Below are 23077 nucleotides of genomic sequence, written 5' to 3' on the forward strand. Positions count from 1 at the left end.
ACGAATATCTTTTGATATAAAGGCTGAACTACCTTGTTAAATGCTGTGTCTGGTTTATGTAATACCCTCTGTAATTTAATGCCGTTTTTGTATGTTTTGTAATATAAAGTACTTAACAGAACTGTGGAACAGCATCCAGAAAAAGACAAAAACAATACATAACGAATATACTTTTTTCCATAAGGACTATTTTTAAAAATGAAAAAGGGATCACTTAATGAAAATTTGGTATTTTATTATTTTTAAATAATTTTATTACTTTAAAGTTTCAATTTTTGTTTGTAAAGTCAAAATAATTCCCATCTATGAAACTACTTACAAAGATTTTAGTTCAATATCTAAACTTAGCATTATTTGGGGCACTCTTATAAATAGTGCAAACAACCAGTATTACATTGCTTACTACCAGTCTTAAGTGTAAACTTACCAAGAAGAGAGCTATGTCACATGATCTTTAGATAGTTAAGCATCTGAACAGGACAAATTTTCCACTGAATAAAGGCAGTGTGTTTGCAAATGCAAGTGATGTAATTGTTAGTGTACTTTCTTTACAATGAGTGCACAAAAACTAATGTGCAAGAAAACAATGTAAACACAGTGAAGCTGTTTCCTGATGCATTTCAGGAAAGGCCCTCATCTCAGATGCTTCATAATGACATACACATGCAGTCTCTCGTTCCATTTGTCCATAGGAGTGGTTATGTAAATGGATAGTTGTGCTCTTAGTATTTCAAATATAAACAGAAAAATCCCAGTTCCTGTTCTTTAACTTATTGGTAAGGGGTTAAAGTACAACCACATTCTTAGTCATAGCAGCAGGTTGTTAAGCACAGTACATCCAACAGAGGTACCTGATTTTTGCAGGTGTCTGTGCAAAAAAAGTGTATCTGAGTTAGTAGAAGCCTTTCCGTAGTGCCTTATTTTTCACCATGTTGAATTTGCTGACAAAAATGTGAGAGAAGTGAGGCTCAACCATGTAATGATACGTCTTAACTGTAGCCGGAGGGGGCTCAGCAGCTACAACTTGTGAAGACATCTGGACAGCTGAAATGCCCGGAATCAGATGATGAGATGTTTTCTGGACAAAATCTACAAGTCGATTATACTGCTGTTCTGAAAGTCTCTCCCTTGTACCATCAACCTGGAAAAAAAGGAGAAATGTGTTTATTTTTGTTTTAAGATAACAAACAACATGGGATTTAAGGCAACACCGTACAAGTAAGACTCTAGAAGGCATTTTAATGAAATCAAATTTTGCTCAAGAATACTGGTGTATAAATAGAGAAGCATAACTGCAATATTGCTTTTTCCAGAAAGAAAAGGGAGCATGAAAGTGTAGTATGTGGCATTGGAGCGCCCAGTTATTACACAGTAACCACTATCTATAATCATTTGCTACAACAAAATGTGATGTGGGGGAGGGGATGCAGCACACTATCATGATGAATGTTAACAATACAACTATATGACTAAGACATTTTCCAAACAGCTTCCGATCAAGCTCAAACAATGAGAATTGCAAAGGATACCCTCTTTCAAAGAAGATATGTTATTTATGCATGTTAATACAGCAAACCATGCTGCATATGAAGGATTCAAAGTTGGCCATGGGATGTGACAAACACTGTATGGAAGCTTGAAGCATGCAGTACATTGATGTTACATATTTATTTATTTATTTATTTAAATTTGATTACCAGAATAGAACAATGATGAAACAATGAGCAATTACAGGCACAGCATGAGTTGCAACATAATGTAACAAAACAATGTACAGTATACAAATACCAATGGTTTACATTTATGAGTATGCATAGAAAATATGACAAACAATATAAACATAGGGAGTCTAACAAACTAAATATGTATACAGTTACATAACTGAAATAGACAAGGGGGTATACAGTTAAAAAGGAGAAGCAGAAGGTGGATATATGGGTAGTAGTTGCTAGGTTAGGAAAGCTAATACAGATCAGTAAGATGAAAGATAAGATCAGATTGTATAGTGGGTTTACAGCATTAATGGTGGTAAGCCGAATCACAATTTAGGATGAGTGAGTTAATCAGGTGGATCATGTATATGGGAGATAAAAGTGGTATGAAGATGGAGATATTGGTTTATGTGACATGTCCTTTAGATAGGCAATTGCACCCAAACTGTTTTAGTTATAGATTGTTTGAACTGTGACCTGAACAGGGAGTACTTCATGAGATTATTTGAATCAGGAGGAATTGACTAAATTGTTTTGAGGCCAGTTGAGACAAGCAAAGGCTAGAATAGTGCAGTTTGAGAAAAAGGGGTTTGTTGTGAAGGACAATACCTGGCTTGGCTTTTAGGCTATAGATTTGAATAGCAGCAAACATTTGAGAGAGTGAGGGGATGCTGTATCAAGTCTGAGTATTTTAAGAGTAAGGAACCAAGAAGAAAATTTGATCTGGATTGTACAGGAAGCCCCTTAGCCTCTGACAGAGTAGGGCAGCAGTGGTGTTCATTACATAGTGAGTTAGCCATGAGCTGACATATTTTACTATACAGGGTCGGAAGGGTGGCAGTGATTTGACAGAGGTAGATACAAACAAGGGGAGACCATACTTAAGTTGGTCAAGGAGGTTTCCATTTGCTATAGCACCCCTTGCAGGATGTTAGAGGAAATGAGACATTCTGTTGGTCCATAAGAGTAGACTGTTGATCTTGCCTCTCAACATTTCTATATGCTCATGGACAGCTAGATCCCCAAATATCTAAAGGAGATGCTTGGTTCAATGGGATTGTTATCACAGGCAAGGATATCAAAGGATTGGGGATTGGGATAATCTTTTACTGCTCCAAACAACATGGACTTTTTTGGCACTGAGCAGTAGTTTACTGGAGTTTAGACAGTGCCTTAGCTGAACAAGGTCCTTCTGAACTTAAGTTTCAATTGTATGATGTGAGGGCTTGGATCTACAGATAACCATATTATCTGCATAATGAAGTAGTGGTACATGCAGCAGGTCTAGTGGAAGTTTACGGACGTAGATTGGCAATAAAATAGGTGTTAGAACAGAGCCATATGGGACTCCAAAGTTAATGAAGGAACTGTTGGAAAGACTAGATCCCATCTTTACCTGGAATGAACAACTGGATAGAAAGTCACTGGATCATGCTTTGGCATCAGGGCTGACCCCCAATATCTTGCAGATGGAGAAGAATTGAATGGTTGGCCATGTCAAAGGCATGGGTTAATAAGTCAATGAACAGAGATCCAGTAAGATTTCCTTTATATGTTATTAGTTGGGGTCCATAAAGCAGTCACTGTGCTCTTAGCAGCCCAGAATCCATGATGTTTAACAGAGCGCAGGTGGTATTTTTTGGAGACAAGTGGTAAGTTGGCTACGTGATTTTTTTTTTTTAAACTTACCAAGGGTGGATATGATGGAGATGGGCTGGAAGATGAATGCTTGCTTTCTTTTGGTATTGCTATGACAGACAATGATTTCGACATATTTGGCATAGTATTGGTGGAGAGGCAATTGTAAGCAATATTTGATGCCTAGAGGTGTCAGTAGAAGTTAACTGCAGAAATGCCTGGAGGTGTACACAGCTATAATGAGTTAAGAGGGGTGGTGAAAAAATTTCTGCAGTTGTACAAGAACCAAGGGCAGATATTCCAGGACTAGGTAGGGAGTCCATATGAATCTGTTCAAGTAGGGTTAAAATATTCTTAGTGGTACACTATGAGAAGTAAAAAGGTGGAGTGAAATTGGGGAGTGGGTGTTAGTGTGTCTTTGTTGTGTTGTTGCATTGCAGGAAAGTACGGATGGGAAGGCTAGAGAATTCTCTCAGGAAATTGGAAGGTGTAAGGTTACAAGATGGGAACAGTAGGTATCCTAAACTGGAACTAAGGAAAGAGAACCCAATAAGAAATGCACCATGAAGGTGAATGCTGAATATTTGTCATGGCATTTCACTTTGTTGCATGGGTTAGTCCCACTGTACAGCTCCATTTTACAGATCTTGGCAAAAAAGCTTTAAATAACAAGCAGTTAATACTACAATGAGCAGAGATAGTTATTAAGCATTACAGTAATACAGTTATAATCATATATAACAAAGCAGACAACAAAAATGTGCTGCTCAGCATGTGGTCTACAAACAAATCAAAAATAAGTTATATAACCATAACTTTCTTTTTCATTTGTTTTATTAGAAAGCAGTACATATATAATTAAAGCACCATAAAACCAATGAAAAAGATATCTATACAAATAGTATGGCTATTACAAAGTTATTTTACTAGATATTAAACCTGATAATGGTGATGAATATGTTTTTATGGCATTCGTTTCAGTTAATGCAAGCTCAATTCATCAAAATGCAACTTCTCAAGTTAGCAGCTGTACAGTTCCAGTCTGAATGTACATAATACATCCCAGACTATTGGGTAAACTGCTCAAGTGAACATTCTACCATCATGGACAAGGAAGTAGTGCACATATTTAGATCTCATAAAGGTATCCCTACACCTGTGCCACCACACAGTCACTCAGCCACTCAAATGCATGTACTTTCTTGTGGCCGGGAGTGGCACTGGAACACTGAAATGCACAAACTCACTTTATTAAAATAAAAAAAATATATATAAAAAGAAGCACTTTTGTGCCATAACAGTAATAGGCTTAACCAGACAAGCTCACAGTCACAAAATACAGTACACATACTTTCATCAAAACCAAAGCAGCCAATTAATCACAATTATGCAAATAAAAACCCATATAATATTCAGAATTTAAAGAGAAAATACTATATTTCCACCTTTTAGATTTTTAATCCTGGCTTTATAGCTATTGCTTTGTTTCATAGGTTCACATGTAAGTACTACAGAAAAATAATCCAGGGGCAAAAACTTGTATTCCAAAGCTCCTCCCAGCCCTCAAGGAGGGCAAGCATGACAAAACAGACTGGAGAGAATTTGAGGCTTACCATCCATTTATCTAAATTAAACATGAAGATGGTAAGGGTGCTACTCTGCTTGGCATGTAGTGAAAGCTTGTTCCAGAGATGGAGGATATATATTGGAATATGAGTCTTTCAAGCTAAAATGTCTTTCTGTGGATGAAGGTTTAGTTCCCTTAACATGGCATTTGCAGAATGATTTATTCTTTGAAGGAACAGGTCAAAAAGGGTTGGATCTTTCATGGATCAAAAGGCTAGACACAAGTCTCCATGGATTCCACCCTGATAATTAAGATGTCTCAGGCCACTGAGCACTTTAGTTAGGAAACTCTGAGGTCTTTCAAGGTGAGTGATATGTTTAGACAAATACATGCTAAAAGGGCATTATAATCAATGATGAGTCTTAGGCGATATGAGGGGATGGCTTTGGAAATTACATAAGCCAGACAGAAGGCTTTCAGAATTACTGTCGAGTCACTTTTCAACTATAGCCCCACAACAGGCTTTTTTACCATGAGAGTGCAGGACTACAACTGTTATGCACTTCACAAGGGTGGACCATCAACCGACCCCAGAAACTACAGACCTATTATTCAGACCAGTCTAAAATGCAAAGCCATGGAATGAATTATCATGGAAATAATCAACAGAGATAAAGATAACCTTCAGATACAAGACCCAACACAATTTTGCTTTGTCAAGAGAGGCTCATGCCTACTAAACCTGGTGGACTTCTTTGAGAAGGTCACCAGGGCAATGGATGAGAGGAAAATGCATATCACTTAAATGGACCTGGCTAAGGCATTTGATAAAATACCCCACTCAGGTACAGCTGACAAGCTCACCAAACTAGGCATACACTCCTACATAACTTACTGGATTGCCAGATGGTTCCCAGACAGGACCCAGGAAGTCAGAAGTGAAGATAGCACCTCCACTAAGAGACCAGTCACTGGCAGGCTACTTCAGAGCTCTCTGCTAGGATTGGTCTTATCTGGCATCTACTTCTCAGAGGTAAAGAATAATGTCAAGGGCCTTTGGCTGACCAAGTCTACAGAAGACTGCAAATTGGGAACTCTCAGATTCCCCACACGACAAAAACATCCTACAAAAGGGATTAACACAAAATAAATTACAGATGCCAAAGTCATGGACTAAAACTCAATGCCAAGAAATGCATTACAGCACCTTTGAGAAGACTGCTACCCAATCTAATTACTCTAGTAACACGACACCCATAAGAGTTGACCCGGTAGTCAGGGATTTGGAAACATATGTTGACAGTAATCTGGCTTTTGACCAACATGTGGCCAAGGTAGTAAGAAAATCATTCTCTGTTGCCCAACTTATAAGTAAGGGTATGACAACCAGGTCCAAAGAAGTCAAAGTACCAATTTATTTGGCCCTTATTAATCCCATTATTGAGCTAAATGCCCCATTTGGCATGTACCTGACCAGACATATGCAACTGCTGGAATGCCCTCAAAGGTTCCTTACCAAGAGAATCCAGGGTATAAACATAGGGCCCTATAATGATCGTCTTGAAGTCCTAGCTCTATACTCTTGTCTTTTTCAGGTTAATGAGAGGCAATCAATGGCTGGCATACAAGGCATCTACAGATCCAGCTCTGATGGACCTTTTGCACATCTGCAAAATGAACAGCATCAGAACCACTAGATTCAAGGATTTAAATTTTGTTTATAACATAAATAAGACATTCTGGCAAAACAGATATGAGTCTCAGAAGATCCCCATGCTCTGAAACAGGTTCCCCATCCATGTGAAGCAGAGTCCATCCCTGACCTTATTTAGTGTAACCTTGACCAATGGATAGGAAATCGGCAAATCACCTCAGGTCTGGTCCTCACATCTCTGATAAACAGAGGCAGACAGTAATGTCCTAACTAATATACCCACCAATATAACCTCTAGAAACTTCCTAAATAGCATACCCCCCTCCGCATAAACTCCTGTGATATATAGGGACACAAGTGGGATGGACTGTACAGCTAGGCTTATACAGGCACTGGTGGTTTATAGTCTATTATATACCTATGATGGTCAACAGACAAGGAATTATCAACATGAGTGCCTAGAACACTTGTGACTGTCTGAATGGATGAATGTGTCACTTACATGGTACGTGAAAATGTTTTGTTTACCAAAATGAGCTACACTACATTTTTTTCACATTTAATTAGAAAACATTATGTTTGCATCAATTTTCAACATATGTTCAAGCCAGGGGAACCTACTGTTAGCCATTTCAAACTGCCAAGTAATTTCTTTAACTTTCTTTTCTTTCGGCTTGTCCCATTGGGGGTCACCACAGTGGATCACCTGTTTCCATTTCTTCCTGTCTCTGCATCTTGTTCTGTCACACCAACCACCTTAGGCCTTCTTATTTTCCTCTTACCTGGCAGCTTCATCCTTAGCATCCTTTTCCCAATATACCCAGCATCCCTCCTCAGCACATGTCCAAACCAATGCAAACTCGCCTCTCTGGCTTTGTCTCCAAACCGTCCAACCTGGGCTGATCCTCTAATATACTTATTCCTAATCCTGTCTACCCTTGTCACACCCAGTGCAAATCTTAGCATCTTTAACTCTGCCACATCCAGCTCTGACTCCTGCCTTTTTATCAATGCCACTGTCTCCAACTCATATAACATAGCTGGTCTCTCTACCCTCTTGTAGACCTTCCCTTTCACTCTTACTGGTACTTGCCTGTCACAAATCACTCCTGACACTCTTCTCCACACACTCCACCCTGCCTGTACTCTCTTCTTCACCTCTCTTCCACACTCACCATTACTCTGAACTGCTGATCCCAAGTATTTAAACTCATCCACCTTCACCAACTCTGCTCCCTGCATCCTCACCATTCCTCTATCCTCCCTCTCATTCACACACATATATTCTGTCTTAGTCCTCATGTCCTTCATTCCTCTCCTCTCTAGAGCATATCTCCACCTCTCCAGGGTCTCCTCAACCTGTTCTCTACTCTCACTACATATCACAATGTCATCTGCAGACATCAAAGTCTATTGGGACTCCTGTCTGATCTCGTCTGTCAACCTGTCCATCACAACTGCAAATAAGAAAGGGCTTAGAGCTGATCCTTGATGTAATCCCACCTCCACCTTAAACGCATCTGTCACTCCCACTGCAGATCCCACCGCAATCATACTACCCTTGTACATCAACTGTACCACTCTTACATACTTCTCTGCCACTCCTGACGAGTCATTTCTTTAACATCTAACTTAATTGTAATGTCCACATATTTGGCAAGCACATTTTGATACTGCTCTTCAATAATAACAAAGTGCTTTGTGTGTGACAGAAGTTGTAGCAATTTAAAAGCTGAAAAAATTATTTTTTTTGCACTTCAGCAAAGGGGATGGGACATAGCAACAGAACCTGGCTGACTCCAGAGTTTTACCAGCCAGATCATGAACCATTTTTTTCGCTTCTGTTGAAGAACTGAGAGGGTGGAGGTGAGGAATGGATCTGACATGTTGAAAATTGATGCAAAGATAATTTTTTCTAATTAAATGTGAAAAAAAATGTAGTATAGTTTATTTTGGTAAACAAAACCTGTTCACATACCATATAAGTGACACACTCCTCCATTCAGACACTGTCATAAGTGTTCAAGGCATTCATGTTGATAATTCCATGCTAGACTACAGGAAAGAACTTTCATTTTTTTTTTTTTTTTTGCTCTTGATGTGAAGAACTCAAGATGTGTAGTGCCAGATTTAGGACTGGACAAGTCAAAGAAGTTATTGCAAATAGACAGAATAGTTGTGTAAAATCATACCATAACCATAGATGTCCTTCTCTTCACTGCTGCAGTATTCTTAACCTGAGGGATCTCCCACCAGAAGGCGACCCAACGTAGGTCAGTATACAAAAGTATTATACTACTCTACGGTATATTGGACATTGCACATAGACTGCAGTCGGATGTAGGCCATAAAAGCAACATACGCAAGTACCCTCTTCAGAACTAAATGCCCCAATAGGAATGCCAGACTAAGGATATGAATGGTCAGTGCATGCAAGCAAAACAATAGACCAGGGGAAAGAGGGTGGGATAGAATACTGCAGCAGTGAAGAGAAGGACATATATGGTTATGGTAAGATTTTACACAACTATTCTATGTCCTTGTATTCACTTGCTGCAGTATGCTTAACCTGAGGGAGAGTGCCAAAACTCAAGAAGGAAGGGAGGAGGAAGGAGCAGAGGAGCTCTCAATGAAGCTATGTAAAATGGCTTAAGCAAATCTGGCTCTGGATCTGGAAATGCCATCCAGTTTGTAATGTTTGGTAAAGGTATGAATAGAAGACCAGGTGGCTGCTCAAAGGATGGCAACACTGTTATCTAAGCCCTTAAAGAATGACTTAGAGGAAGCCACTGCCCTGGTAGAATGGGCATTCACAGGTGAAGAGAGGCTCTTTCCATGCAGCATGTAACAAAAGGGAATAGTCTTGAAATCCAAGAAAAAATAATCTGCTTGGAAACGGGTAAACCCAGAGCCCTGGAATGAAAGTTCACAAAAGGCTGATCAGATTTCTTGATAGCATTAGTCTTGTCCAGGTAAAATCTAAGTTGTTTATGTACATCTAAGGAGTGGAGTACCTTTTCACTGTGGTTCTGGGGAGAAGGGAAGAAGGTAGGTAACTGAATGGACTGGTTAAGGGATAACTCATTAACCACTTTTGGCATAAAAAAAGGATTTTTTTCTCAATGATATCCTGTTCTTATGAAAGACCACGAAGGTGAGTGCAGCCATAAGGGATTGCAGCTCCGACACCCTTCTAGCCGAAGTCAAGGCCACTAATAAAAATGTTTCCAAGAGCAACGTTTAAGGGAGGCCGAAGATGCGGGCTCAAAAGGGGCCAGGGTCAATTTTCTAGAACAAAATTAAGGTCCCATGGAGGAGGAACAGCTTTTCTGGGAGACCTAATGTGAAGGATACCCTTAAGGAATTGTTTCACCTCAAATCTGGATGCTAGAATGGGAGATAGAGGCAGTCAAACAGAAACAGTAGATGTGTGCATTGACAGAAGAAAAAGTCAAGCCAACAGAGAGCAATTCACACAAGTTAGACAGAACCCACTGGAATTCCTACTGTCAGTGGGTCTTGGATCTTAGACAGAGACCAGAGTGATTTTTTTTTCCATTTGGAAATATAAGATTTTCTAGTATTGGGTTTTCTGGCCTCCTGCAAAACCCTGAGTACATCCTCTGAGAATAGGTATCTGAAGGGGATTAGAATCCTATCACCCACAGTGTCAGCTGTAGCGTTGATAGGTGTGGATGTATCACAGATCCTTTGTTCTGTGTGAGAAAATCCATTCTGTGGGATAACTTGTGGTGAGAGCCCTTGGCTGAATGCAGAAGGATGGGGGAACCAGTGCTGTCCTGGCCAAAAGGGAGTCACCAGCAAGATTTCTGGTTGCTCCTGTCGAATCTTGAACAGGAACATTGGTATTACAGGAAGGGGAGGGAATGCATACAGAAACATCCCCTTCCAAGAAAAGGAGAGGGTGTCTAATTTCCAAACCACAGGACTTGGGACTCTGGCACATTTTGGAAGTTGTCTGTTCAGGGGGGAGCCAAATAAATCTATTTGAGGTATACCCCATTGGTGTACTATGTTCAAGAACACATGCCAGTGAAGCATCCATTCTTGGGACTGAGTCAGGGAACTACACAGGGAGTCTGCCATGGATTCCGGTTGGAGGGAATGTACACTGCCTGAATAGTCAATGGTACTGGGCAAGAAATTCCCATATCAGAATAGCCAACCTGCAAAAGAGATAGGATTTGGTCCCCCACGTGTTCACATACCAGAGGACTGTCATGTTATCTGTGAACAGCTGGACAGGGCCTGGGCAAAGAAGAGAGTGAAATGCTTACAGAGCTAGCAGCAATGCTCGCATTTCCCTGATGTTGATGTGTGTTCGGTTTTCTGGGAGGGAGACTAAATTCCCTGAACTGTAAATTTGCACAAGGTCACCCCCCAGCCCATGTCTGATGCATCTGTGTAGAGTTTTAGGACTGGAGTGGAAGGATGCAGAGGTAGTCCTGGATATGTCTGTTGGATCCACCAGAGCAGTTCCCTCTTTAGACAAGGAATGAGGGGGGACTTTGTACTCTAGTGGATGCAAATACTGGATTCACACAGAGCTGAGGAACCACTGGATTTTCCTCATGCAGTGTTTTGTTATTGGCACCATGGGAATGGTTGAAGCCATGAATCTCAGCACCCCGAGGAACTCCCTGGTCATGATGTGAGTCAATGGGAGAAGGGAGTGAAAGAAGGACTGAAGGTCCTGCAACTTCGGAGGTGGAAGTGACACTCTCATTATGTCTGTCTGGATTCGACAATCCAGGAAAATGTGGTCCTGTGAAGGGGTGAGGACTGACTTCCTGATGGTTAATCACAGTTTTTCAAGGACGGAAATGGTGGTCTCCAGATTCTGGAGTAGAGTGTGGGAAGTTGAAGCCTACAAGAGCAGGTCATCCAGGTATGGAAAAATCTGGATACCCAAAAGCCTGTAAAGTGCAATCACTGGAGACAGGCATTTTGTAAATAATGCCCTCAGAACTGTAGAAAGACCAAAGGGCAAGGCAGAGAATTGAAACTGCCAGGAACCCACAAAAACACATAAGAATTTCCTGAGCATGAGGTGAATGTGGATGTGAAGGTAAGCATCTTTTATATCTAGAGAAGCCCATGTATCCTTGTGGAAAGATAAGATGAAACAGAGTTTGGAGTGTCAACATTTTGAAGGAAGGAACCTTTAAAAATGTGTTGAGATAGGATAAACCCAGTATTCGTCTGCAGGGGATATCCTTTCTGGGCACTGACAACATTCTTGAACAAAAGCCTTGCTCTCTTGAGGTCTGAGGAACCTTTTGAATGGAGCCCTGCCAATGCTCCCGAGGCAGCTGTTCTCGGGTGGGTTGAGGGATGCCCATGAGTTGGGGTGGGGTGGGGTGGAGTGCCAAACCATGAAGTATCCTTTTTTGATTATGGAAAGAACCCAGGTGTCTTGGGTGATGCTTTCCCAGACCCTGTGAGCATTTGAAAGGCGAAGGAAAACAAGGGAAAGGGAGACATCTGCAGGATAGTCACAGACTCTCTTCTTTGTCATGAAAGGACTGCCTTTGTTGTGAGGGTGTTAGTGGACCCCTAGGCTTCAATTGTCTCTTGCCTCCTCTGGAAGACTTACCAGAGGAGTGCTGAGTGCGGCTATGGACAAAAATAGGTTTAGATGGGAAATTGATATGAAACCTGGGCACAGGAGAAACCAAGATGTGTTTTGAATCTTTGAGTTTCTTCATTTTTTCCTGTAGGGACTTAAATAGAGAAGCTGCTGCCAGACCAAATAAGGCTGAATTATCTAATGGTGAATTCAGTAATTTAGATTTGAAGTCATCCTGGAGGAGCTGCAACCTAAGCCAGGAAAATCTGAGAACTAAACCAATACCAGCTGCCCTGGTACAAGCCTCCGCAGCATTACAGCTGGATTTAATGGAGTCTTGCCACTTGGGAGGAGGCTCCCAAGATACAGAGAGACAAGGCTTTCTTTCAGAATCTGGAAGATCTGCAATGGCACTTGATGCCTGAGACAAAAGCTCTAAGGAGTACTTAGTCATAGGTCATGTGTGTCTGATAATCGATGGCCCTGAAAGCCAAGGTGGCTGAAGTGTAGGCCTTTTTAACCAGTCTCTTAAGGGTTCTACTCTGTCTGATGGGAGAAGGGTGGTAAAAGGAAGCATGATAGATGGTTTATCTGCAGCTACAGAAATGACTGCTGGGTCTGCAGCAGGACACCTAAAGAGGAATTTAAAATTCTTAGGGAACTTGTAGAAGTGGTCTGGCTTCTTGGGAGCCAGGGCCTGGGAGTCTGGTGTTTGGGAAGCATTATGAAAGGCATCCAGAAATGCAGGATGCACTGGTGGAATTGCAGAGGGCCTAGGGAAATCAACTTGTAGAAGCTGATATTTTTTAAAAAGCAGAAATTTGGGAGGTGTCCCACTTAAAGTGTTCTCCCATTTTCAGAAATGTTTCACCAAATGATATCTCTTCTTCCATAGAGGAATCATTTGTGCTGAATAATCCAAGGATTCCTCTTCATCAGGGGAAAATTCATCAGAGGAGTTATTGTCCCTGATCCTTTTCTGAAAAGGAGCAGGCTGAGAGGAAGGTGGCTTGGGCTTGAGTGCTATGAAGGCCTGAAATAAGCTTTGAGAAAAGGCATGCCAATCTGTAAGGACCTCTTTAGCAGAGGACAAATGCTTAGTTTTTTGTTTTTTCTGTGCAGGAGAAACAATCCTATGCAATGTCGGAGGACCAGATAAAGGCCTGCATTCAAAAGTGCCTGAGTCAACTTCTTCTCTCACTAGACTTCGTGGTACTCCCCCCAGGACCCTCCTTACTTGCAAGCCTAGATTCCCCTGCAACATCCTGATTGGATGTCTGTTTTACCTCCAAAGATGTGCTCGCAACCAAAGTCAAGGTGGCCACAGAACTGGGCTCAGCCTGTGAATCTCTGCCTGAAGTCAGATGTGCCTCCGGGTTGACTAACACCTTGGGAGATACATCTGATGGTGAAGGTGCAGTGGAAGCTGCAGGCCAAGGTTTCTTGGCCTTGTGCTTCATTAGCTCAGCGTCTGACCCCGAGGTACCTTCCATATGCTTGGCTAACAACTTAAGTCGTTGGTTCTCTAAATAGATAGCAAGAAAAGAGACCCTGCTTCTAAGGGTCTTGGGTATGAAGGACTAGCAAATGCTACAGGACTTGTGGTCATGGCTAGGTCCTAAACAAAAGAGTCGCTGTAGATGACTGTTCTTATGTGGAATTTGTCTTCCACACTGGCACTTGCCCTTCTTGGATGACATAATTAAAATAGTAGTAAAGAGAAAATTTTCCCCAATGGGACACTTATCTGGAAAAGGCTGAAATTGCTATCACTGAAATGATCAGACCAACAGTCAGAATGGCATTTTGACTGGAGGCAGAAAACGTCTGAGAATGGTACATGCGTACATCGCTTTTATGGCCTACGTGCGACGTCCCATGTACCATAGAGTAGTATAAGAATTTTGTATACTGGCTGATGTCAGGTTGCCTTCTGGCAGGAGATCCCTCAGTTTAAGAATACTGCAGAAAATGAATAGAAAGTTAATACTGTACATTACACATACACATATAGCAGTGAAGTGTCATGAATCCTATTCCATACTACAGGCAAATCTTACTATTTGATATTTAAAATCAGACTACAGTAGCATATTAAAATAATCAAAATAAAGTGCATCACCCTCTCTGTATGACTGCAACACTACTAAAAATAAAGCTCTGATCAAGGACAAATTCCATCCATGTCCAGTCCATTGTACATATGTAAGAAATACATATGTTATGCATTATATAAATAATCCTAACTACAGTCTTACCTCTGATTCACTGGGCACCCTTTGATGTTTCAGCACCACGTTCAGCACATTTTCTTTTAAGGAGTCTGCTACACACTCAATCTCAGTGACTGGAAATGCCTGTTGTTGAGTGTCTTCACTGACACTTACTACAAACAGCACTTCTTTTGTTAGCAAAAGACATCCTTCATGTTCCTGCCCTGAACCAGAGACAATGACAACATCCAATGCCATAAAGACTTCTGGCCTCCCAAGCGACTGAAGCATTTTCCTGCCAAAATAAATATTAAAAACAGGATATTAATAAAGAGAAGATTTTATTTATCCTTAATTCATAAAGTTTGTTGATAAATTTAATGTTATAATGAAACCTTACTGTACAGTTACTCTAGGAATTTGTCCTGGACTCTCTCTAATCCAATAATTCTTTATTTCATTCTGGTGTTTTTCCAGTTACACACAGTTAAGCTAAATAACTGTGCTAAGAACATGACTAAAATCAGGCAAGCTGTAATCTTCTAAATTAATGCCAAGAAATGTGTTTTCAGACATACAGGCAATACAGTAGCTGATAAATACTTTCTGAATTTAGTTTTCAAATTCATATTTACTAAACTTGGTGGCAAGATTCCCAAATCACATTAAGAGTCTCATTAAAATTGAGTATACTGTACAATTTAAAAAAAAAAAAAGTTCAGTTACAAGATCATCAATTCTAGTTTTGTTATGCTTCCTCCAATCCTGGTCACCTATCATTTAGGATTCACATGCCGCAAACCTTACACAAGGTCCGCTACTACCAATAAACAGCCAACCAAATGTTAAGGATGGGACCATTTTAAAGCACGGTGATCTTCACTAATCCTAGCCCTCACTCTTTAGTACTTTATGTCACAAAAATAACCACAGAAAGTTGCAGTGTGGCTTACTTGCATTAATACACTAAGGATTATACCAATAACGGTGGATCAGGTTGTCATTATCTGCTGAGACCAAGGGCTCTTGCATGTGCAATTGTTAAGCAGAGATAAACAATGGCACCATTACGGAATCTGTAAATATGTTACATGACTTTCCTTAGCATCCACCACAATTATCAAATATTAGACTCCATCTCTCACCTCCTTCTGGCTTACGGATATTCAGTCTTTATTTTCTGGTTATTTTCTGGTTAGTTCCTGGATAAAATAAGTATTTTTGAACCCAGGTCACCAGTGTCACAGATATACACTCTGCATCTCACCAAGGGATTCACTTCCCTAATGTAAATGTAAAATCTTCCAGAAAAATTAACAGGAGAGTATGGCCACTACGTAAACAGCAAGTCACCAGCCACTGTGCCTGAGCAGAGAGAAAAAAAATCCAGACTCAATGAAAACAGAAAAAAAAAATCCCTTGCAAGAGGGCTTTGATACTTGCACCCCATACTAATACTCATCTCTGAGAATGCAGCATAATTGAGGATAGGGAAATTTCATTCATTGTAACAACTATCAACTGTGAAGCAAACCTCATAAATAAATAAATAAACCGATGAACTTAGAAACAAGTTCTACCGTATCACAATTAGAAATTTACAACATTTTCACTGGTTGTATATACTTGTCATGTGATTGAACATTATGGTTTTTAAACTGGTAGGTAATCTCATGGGACTACTTCATAACACTGAAATTTCATAACGTTGAATTTCATAACACTGAGACCATAACATTGAAAATTCAAAACACTGAAAACTCAGAACATTGAAAGTGTTCTTCATAGCATTGAAAACTACATTCCACCTACAACACCACCTAACAAACACACTTTCTACGTTTCTGCAGAGGTCCATGCCCTGCTGCACCCCATGTGGGGAGCACTGCCCCCCACACTCGCCGTAAATTAAATAGACCAACTCTAAGATCGCACTACAGTGGAAAAAAGTTCACTGTAGTGAGGTTAGGAAATTAACTTGTTTCCACTGTAGTGCGATCTTGGAGTTGGTATATTTAGTTTACGAGTGTGTGGGGGGATGCAGGGGGGCTTGCCCCCTGCAGAAATGTAGTAGAAAGTGTGTTAGTTAGGTGCTGTTATAGGTGGAGAGGATGTTATTTACATATGCATTGTAGTTTTCAATGTTATGAAGCACACTTTCACTGTTCTGAGTTTTCAATGTTTTGCGTTTTCAGTGTTTTGGTCTTAATGTTATGAAATTCAACGTTATGAAATTTTAATGTTATGAAGTAGACGCGATCTCACACTTTGGATTCTGAAAAAGTTCAGTTAGATTGGTGAATACAGAGCAAAAGCTCTTGATCTATCTACCTGGGTGTTTCTAAGTTTGATGGTTTGTCTGTTCTATGCCGCTTCCTTTGGATTTTGTTTTTAAATAAATAAACCACTGTAGACAGATGCAATCTAAGCCTAAAAATATTTATTGGCAAGCCCTTTCATTCTGAAAATGTATCACAAAGAATGTCATCAGACAACCACCCACATTAAACACAGATTCAAATACTAGAAAAAATGTCACACACCATCACCTATCGATCCTAATTCATCAGTGACTTATCTTCCTTAATTTTAAAACAAGCTAAATTTATACCCTAATTTAAACCTGGCTCTTTGAAATGAATCTATGCTACCAGACCAGATCAAGTCTATCCAGTACTGCATTCAGAACTCCCCCTCTTAAATCACTTTTCTTTCTTGCCAAAAAGAAAAAAAATCAAAAATCATTTAAAATGTTTACACTTCTTACTGTGTTTCTGTGTTTTGCTAAAGCATTTTTCATCTCCTTTCTTGTGCAGTGTTCCGTTATTCTTTCTTTTAATTTTGTACTTGTGTGCCCTATACAGAATGTTTCACAAGTTTGACAATGTGCATGATACACAATTGGACCTGTTATCAGATCCCACTGTTCTACCAGTGTAAGCATTTTCCATAAACACGTTGTTGGAAATATACCTACACTGCCTACAGATCCAACATGCAAATGTTCCTCCTGCTTTAGTACTTTTACACTTTTCTTTGGAAATGTGTACCTTTTCTGAAATACTTTTTAAATTAGTGGCTTGCTTGTCAAGAAAAGTTGGTTTGTACCCAGTAATACCAGCTAAAGTTCCAGTCCCCTTAGGTTGTTCCAATATTTCTTAATAATGACCCTAATTTTCCCACTGTTTTCTGTGTACATCAATGCTATGGCTATAACTTAAGCCACCAAATTAATCTCTCTTCTCCCTAACAGTCCTGCCTCTGAAACAAGAGAATAACATTTTTTCTTTCTTTTAAAACTAGCAACATGTCATTCCCTAATAATTTATTCAGGTAGCATTTCTCTTTAAAAAATTTAAAATTTCTGAAAAATGCTTACATTGGAAGAACAGTGGGATTTGATGACAGGTTGAGTTATGATACCAAAGGGAGAGTATGTCAAGTGTTAATTTATTTATCCTCTGTTGACTGGGTTAGTCCCACTCAGCTAGGAGCCTCTTTTCAGGGGAGACCCAAGGTGGTATTTATACTACTATGGGAAATTTGGCCAGGGCATCAGGGTATGCTATAACTGACTGTCATTCCTAACAGATGAAAAATCTGTAGAATTTTCTCTCTCATTACAGTCAGCAGCTTCTGAGTTTTGGCTAGCAATAACCAGTTGTCCAGGTATGGGATGATATGTCCACATCGCAGAGATATTTTGCTACTTATAACTATAAAGATGCAACCCAACAGTACAGGCAAAAATAAAACTAAGAAAAAACACAGTCTGTACAGACACAGATTTGAATCGAACGTAAACTAAGTTTAAAATCAGAATCTTTATTCTAGGTTAAGCATTTTTATCCACTTAGTACTTTATCCAAACAACCACTGTATTTATATAAATTTTCTTCTTCTTTCGGCTTTTCCCAGTTAGGGGTCGCCAAAGCAGATCACCTGTACACTCATGACTGGCAGTGGAGTTTTAAGGTGTTGAGTTGCCAGGCCAGTGCCCAACCTTCCACAGAAGGCACACACATGCACGCACTCACGCCTAGGGCCAATTTTTTTACTGTGTCCATTCCACCTACAGCATGCTTTAAGAGTCAATTATTTAATTGAATTCTTAAAGTGACAAACTACTCCATATAATACCAACCAAATTAACTAAATAAATTCACTACACACTCATGTTAAAACCTACGTACAATTTAATTCCAAGTGCACAGCTTCTTGTAAAAATAAATTTTCATAAAAAATATTTAATATAAAATGCCATTATAACTTTGCAATACATCTTTTTAGGACAGAGACCTGGATGGGGCTCAGTATCCAATCAGATTTGCCACAATAATTCATGGTATTCTAAGGAATTACCCTAATCACCCCTCTATAGGATTAAAGGGGATTAATTCTAAAATACCAAAAAAAAAAAAAAGTAAACTCCTTGCAAGTTAGAACATGTCTGTAAAGGGCATTTATTTTCACTTTTTTTTCATTTTGCCTGTATAGTTTATTGATATAAATACAGTGGTTGTTTGGATAAACTTTGCTTATGATGAAGTCCTAAGTAGATGAAAGGACTGAATCTAGAACAGAGAGTTTGATTTAAAACTTAGTTTACATTTGATTCAGATCTGTGTCTATACAGACTATATTTTGCTACTTAACTGAGAACTGTAAGTATATTAAGATCAGCTAGTAATAGAAAAAGTAAGGTCTTTAAGTGTAAAAGACTCTTCAACCCTGAACCTCGAAAGCAGGATGGATGGGAATATGAAGGTAAGAATCATAAAGGACCAGCTTCCTTCCTCAAAACAGAGGAAATAGAGACTGCATAAAAATAATGAACTTTTTTAAATGAACAAAATGGTTATTTTAACTAAAAGAGTTTTTCAGAGGAAGGAACTGGTTCTGTGTTGTCTTTGATCAATAACTGATAGATTTCCATCAAAAGGTAATCTGGATTCTTTGCAGACTCTGGAGGAGGACAACAATGGCGAAAATGAAGGCAAGAGACAAGTTTTAGAGATATGTCTTGTCTCAACAAATGTAGAATTCAACTGTCCAATATAACTTATTTCTAAGCTGTTAACAGGCTGCTTTCTGTATTCTGGGGTTTGAAACCTCTGCATCAATTTGCTGTGTAATTTAACCAAACGTAAAAGTTGGGAAATTGAGCTGGGCTCCTCAAAAGCCTCCAGGACCATATGCCTGGTAACTATAAAACCTAGTGGACAGATGCAATCTCTTACCTGTTTCCATAAAGACAGCTAGGTTCTTTAGTAAACACATTAGGTCTAGTGAAGGCAGTATTTTTGCAGCTTCTAGAAGGAATGCGAAACACCATTTCTAATACTGCTGTTTTGACCTGAATATCCACTATGTTAAACACAATGACTGAGTATAGCTTATATGTGGTCATCCAAGTAACCAATGAGCTGATACTCTGTACCAAAATCAGAAAAGCTTCTGATAAATTTTATTGTTTCCTAGTATCTGCTTAGATGTGCATTGTGTGCCTGGACAACTACCAGCTGTTGGAACGCCTTGCATAAAGGAAGGCTACTCATATCAGGCATATGCTGCCTTTAGTGATCAGCCACTGTGATGACTGAGGTAGCAATAAGATGCTGGTCACAAAAGGAAACCCCTAAAGGAATGGGATACTTGTGAACTGCCCACTGCGCATCAACATAAATTTCATCATGGGATTTCCAAGCAAACCAGATGGTGAACCTTATGATGTATAAGAAAGGTGGCAGCACCATGGTGGAAAATTCTACAGAATGTTGAAACCTGAAAAGGATGTCAACCTTGTATAAAAATTCCATGACAGAAGGATATTCAGGATGGGGGTGGCCTGTCTTACTCTCAAAACCTTCTATAGAAAGCAGATTTGGCTTGGACATGGAACTTTCAGTAAAGAATTCCATCTCATATGCACAGAAATGCTAACTATTCCTGAAGCATTCTATTGTGCCTGTTCATCAAAAGGTATGACCACTGACTGTTTAGCAGAAGTAACCTACAGCAACTGTGAGAAGGCTAAATGTTAGCTAACAATACACAGGGTCTTGATTAACTCCTGAAGCTCAGCCAGAGATACTAGCTGAGAATCTCTTGCAACTTGAGAAGATGTGGCCTCTCAATCCCTGGCAGCACCATGACTGCCAGAAAGAATAACTGCTGTTGAAGACTTTATTAATGCCTCAGTGTCAAACTCTACCAATCCATCCAATCAAATATTCTCACAACCAGCTCATTCAAGCTGACGAGTCCAAAGCTGACTGTCTGATCAGATCCCTTAATACTCAATGAAGTGTGAAACATTTCCTTTATATGCAAATCCTATCAATGCTAAGGATGTCAACACCTGAAAAATACCACTCAGGGACATTTCCATTGATAACGGAAGATTCAACAAGTCTTTCAGCAATTAGTTTCTTACAAGCCAACAAACTGGAAGAAAAAAACAGATTTCCCTATAAGAATGAGGGTATTTTTTTCTGATTCTGAAATTGTCCTGTAATAAGGACTGACAATAAAATGTGTTTCTTTCTTTAAACATTGATGAAGACATCTGACACTTTTGCTGGATTTTGGCTCATCTGTTATGGTGGTGTTCTGACTGAACTTTTTGCAGTGATCACAACCATCAAGAAAGACGACACTTATAATGTTTGCCAGGTGGTAATCCTTCCATGCTTAATCAAAAAACAATATTTAATAGAGCTGGGCCTAATATGGACATCTAACCAAGTTGAACAATGAACAGAGCAGGATAAGTCACAAAAAAGTTGGCAAAATCAGAAATACCACAAACAGTGACCTACTTACAAGACAAGAGCTTGATCAGCAGGAAAAAAACAGTGGGTAATGAAAATGCATTCTTTCATGAACATCAAGAGCATGAATGTTTACTGAAATAGGAAACTTGAAAACTTTTATAAAAAACACCCTCTGGCTATTTATTTTATTTTACTTGTATTTGTTTAATATGGTAGAGCACTGATCTCCACAGACCTTTTACAGACTCAGACCAGGAGCGCTGTATGGTTAAGTGACTTGTTCACAGTCACACAGTTAGACAATGGAGGCTAAGGGCATCGAACCCTGGACCACTGGACCACAGGAAACAGCTATGGAAGAGGTGCAATGTGAGAAGTTCTTTTGTATTTTTTGGTGCAAGTATGATCATCTGTTTCACTGCAGTTACTACTTTTCCCATTTTTCATCACATAACTCTCTCAATATATCTATCTTTGGAGGTGACCAAATGATGCATCTCTTCAAACTGAAACATCTATTATCTCTGCTCTACCATTGTTTGAAATGGCTGACCATTTTCGGGTATGTCTCGTAACTGTAAGTGTTGTTGCTGCTTATGTTACAAAGACATCTACTGCATTACAGATCTCCTTTGTCAAAAGTGCCCCTATGGCACATGCATCAGAAGTTAATTTTAGCAAATTCTCTCTGTGGTGCTCTGTGCCAGCAAAGTTGAGTACTGTGCATAGCTGGCCTTAGGCATAGGCCAACTAGGCGGCCGCCTAGGGTGTCGTTCTAGCAGGGGTGCTTTTCCAGTATTTATCTGGTGTAGGTATACTAGGATTGGGGCACTGGGTGGTGTGATAGGCGGCACCGTGGAGCCCCTTTGTCTAGGGCACCAGTTGATCTTGGGCCACTCCTGGTACTGTGTCTTACATCTGTCTTCTAGGAAGAACTTTGGTAACTGGCCTTACAAGTACGGTGCTTCAAGGTCCACTGCACTGGATCTGAAGAAGTGAACAACCTTTTTCAAAGTTGGCTAACTTGGAATCATTGTCGCAATGGCCATTTTATTTTGGAACTGCACTGACTTTAAAGTTACTGTGGCAGCCTGTACTTTCAAAATGCTTAAACAGCCATGCCTGTTTATGTTATGTAGATCCTATCAGTTGTTCACCCATCCTTAAAAGATCAAAATACTTTTTAGAAGAGTTATTTACTGACCCATTCAGGACATTTTGTTATTCAGTGTATTTATACCAAAGGTAAAACTCTTCTAAGGGAGAACGTGAAGAGGAAGACTGGTAATCATCTTGATTACTCTTCATTCCCAGTGAGGATAATTTCATATGGAATTTTTCTTCTTTCCTCCTGAAAAACAAAAAGTGATTTCTCCTTCTCTTTCTGGATTAAGGTGCATATGGGGTTGAAGACATCTACCAGATGATGACTGTATGCTCTGTCAGGTACCTTTTGTCCATGTACCAACATTAATGGTAGAGACAGGGCTCAGACCTGTGTCCCAGCTGCAGTTACACCATATGGAAGCATTCCCATCATCAATGTGACCATTCATCAAAGTGATCATTCACCATCAGTGGCTGGACTGACGTGGATATCTGTGCTACCTCAGACACTGATGAAGATCTTGCTGGTTAAGGCAACTGTAATGAGAAATGAAGGTTTGGGTAAGCCACAACAATCTCCTATTTTGGGGATACTTTCTCCCTAGGATACAATCTTAATGAATCTTCGCTAGAAAAAAACGAACCGATGACACAAGTGTTCACCCTCACAAAGGGGTCCTCAGTGGGAGAGGGTATGGATCATGGTTCAGCTCTGAGCCCAAAGCTGCTAATACCAGTGATAGACTGTATTAGCAAACAGGTTGGAGGGGACAGATCAACAAAGTTGCTGTATGGAAACAATGTGGCATTACAGACAAAA

General features: G+C 39.8%; 1 protein-coding gene across 1 annotated transcript in view; it reads right to left on the reverse strand.

Moving 5' to 3' along the window:
- Positions 1–271: 271 nt before the first annotated feature.
- VPS13B (vacuolar protein sorting 13 homolog B) overlaps positions 272–23077 on the reverse strand; it is a 5424989-nt gene continuing 5402183 nt past the window's right edge. The window contains exons 61-62 of the mRNA XM_044065647.1: positions 14420–14669; positions 272–1141 (exon numbers count right to left, since the gene is read on the reverse strand). Of these exons, the coding sequence (XP_043921582.1) occupies positions 893–1141; positions 14420–14669 (499 nt within the window). The 3' untranslated portion in view covers positions 272–892. The remainder of the gene's footprint in view (positions 1142–14419; positions 14670–23077) is intronic.

Source organism: Protopterus annectens, chromosome 3.part0 (assembly GCF_019279795.1).
Source record: "Protopterus annectens isolate FY-2018-M chromosome 3.part0, PAN1.0, whole genome shotgun sequence".
Classification (NCBI taxonomy): domain Eukaryota; kingdom Metazoa; phylum Chordata; order Ceratodontiformes; family Protopteridae; genus Protopterus; species Protopterus annectens.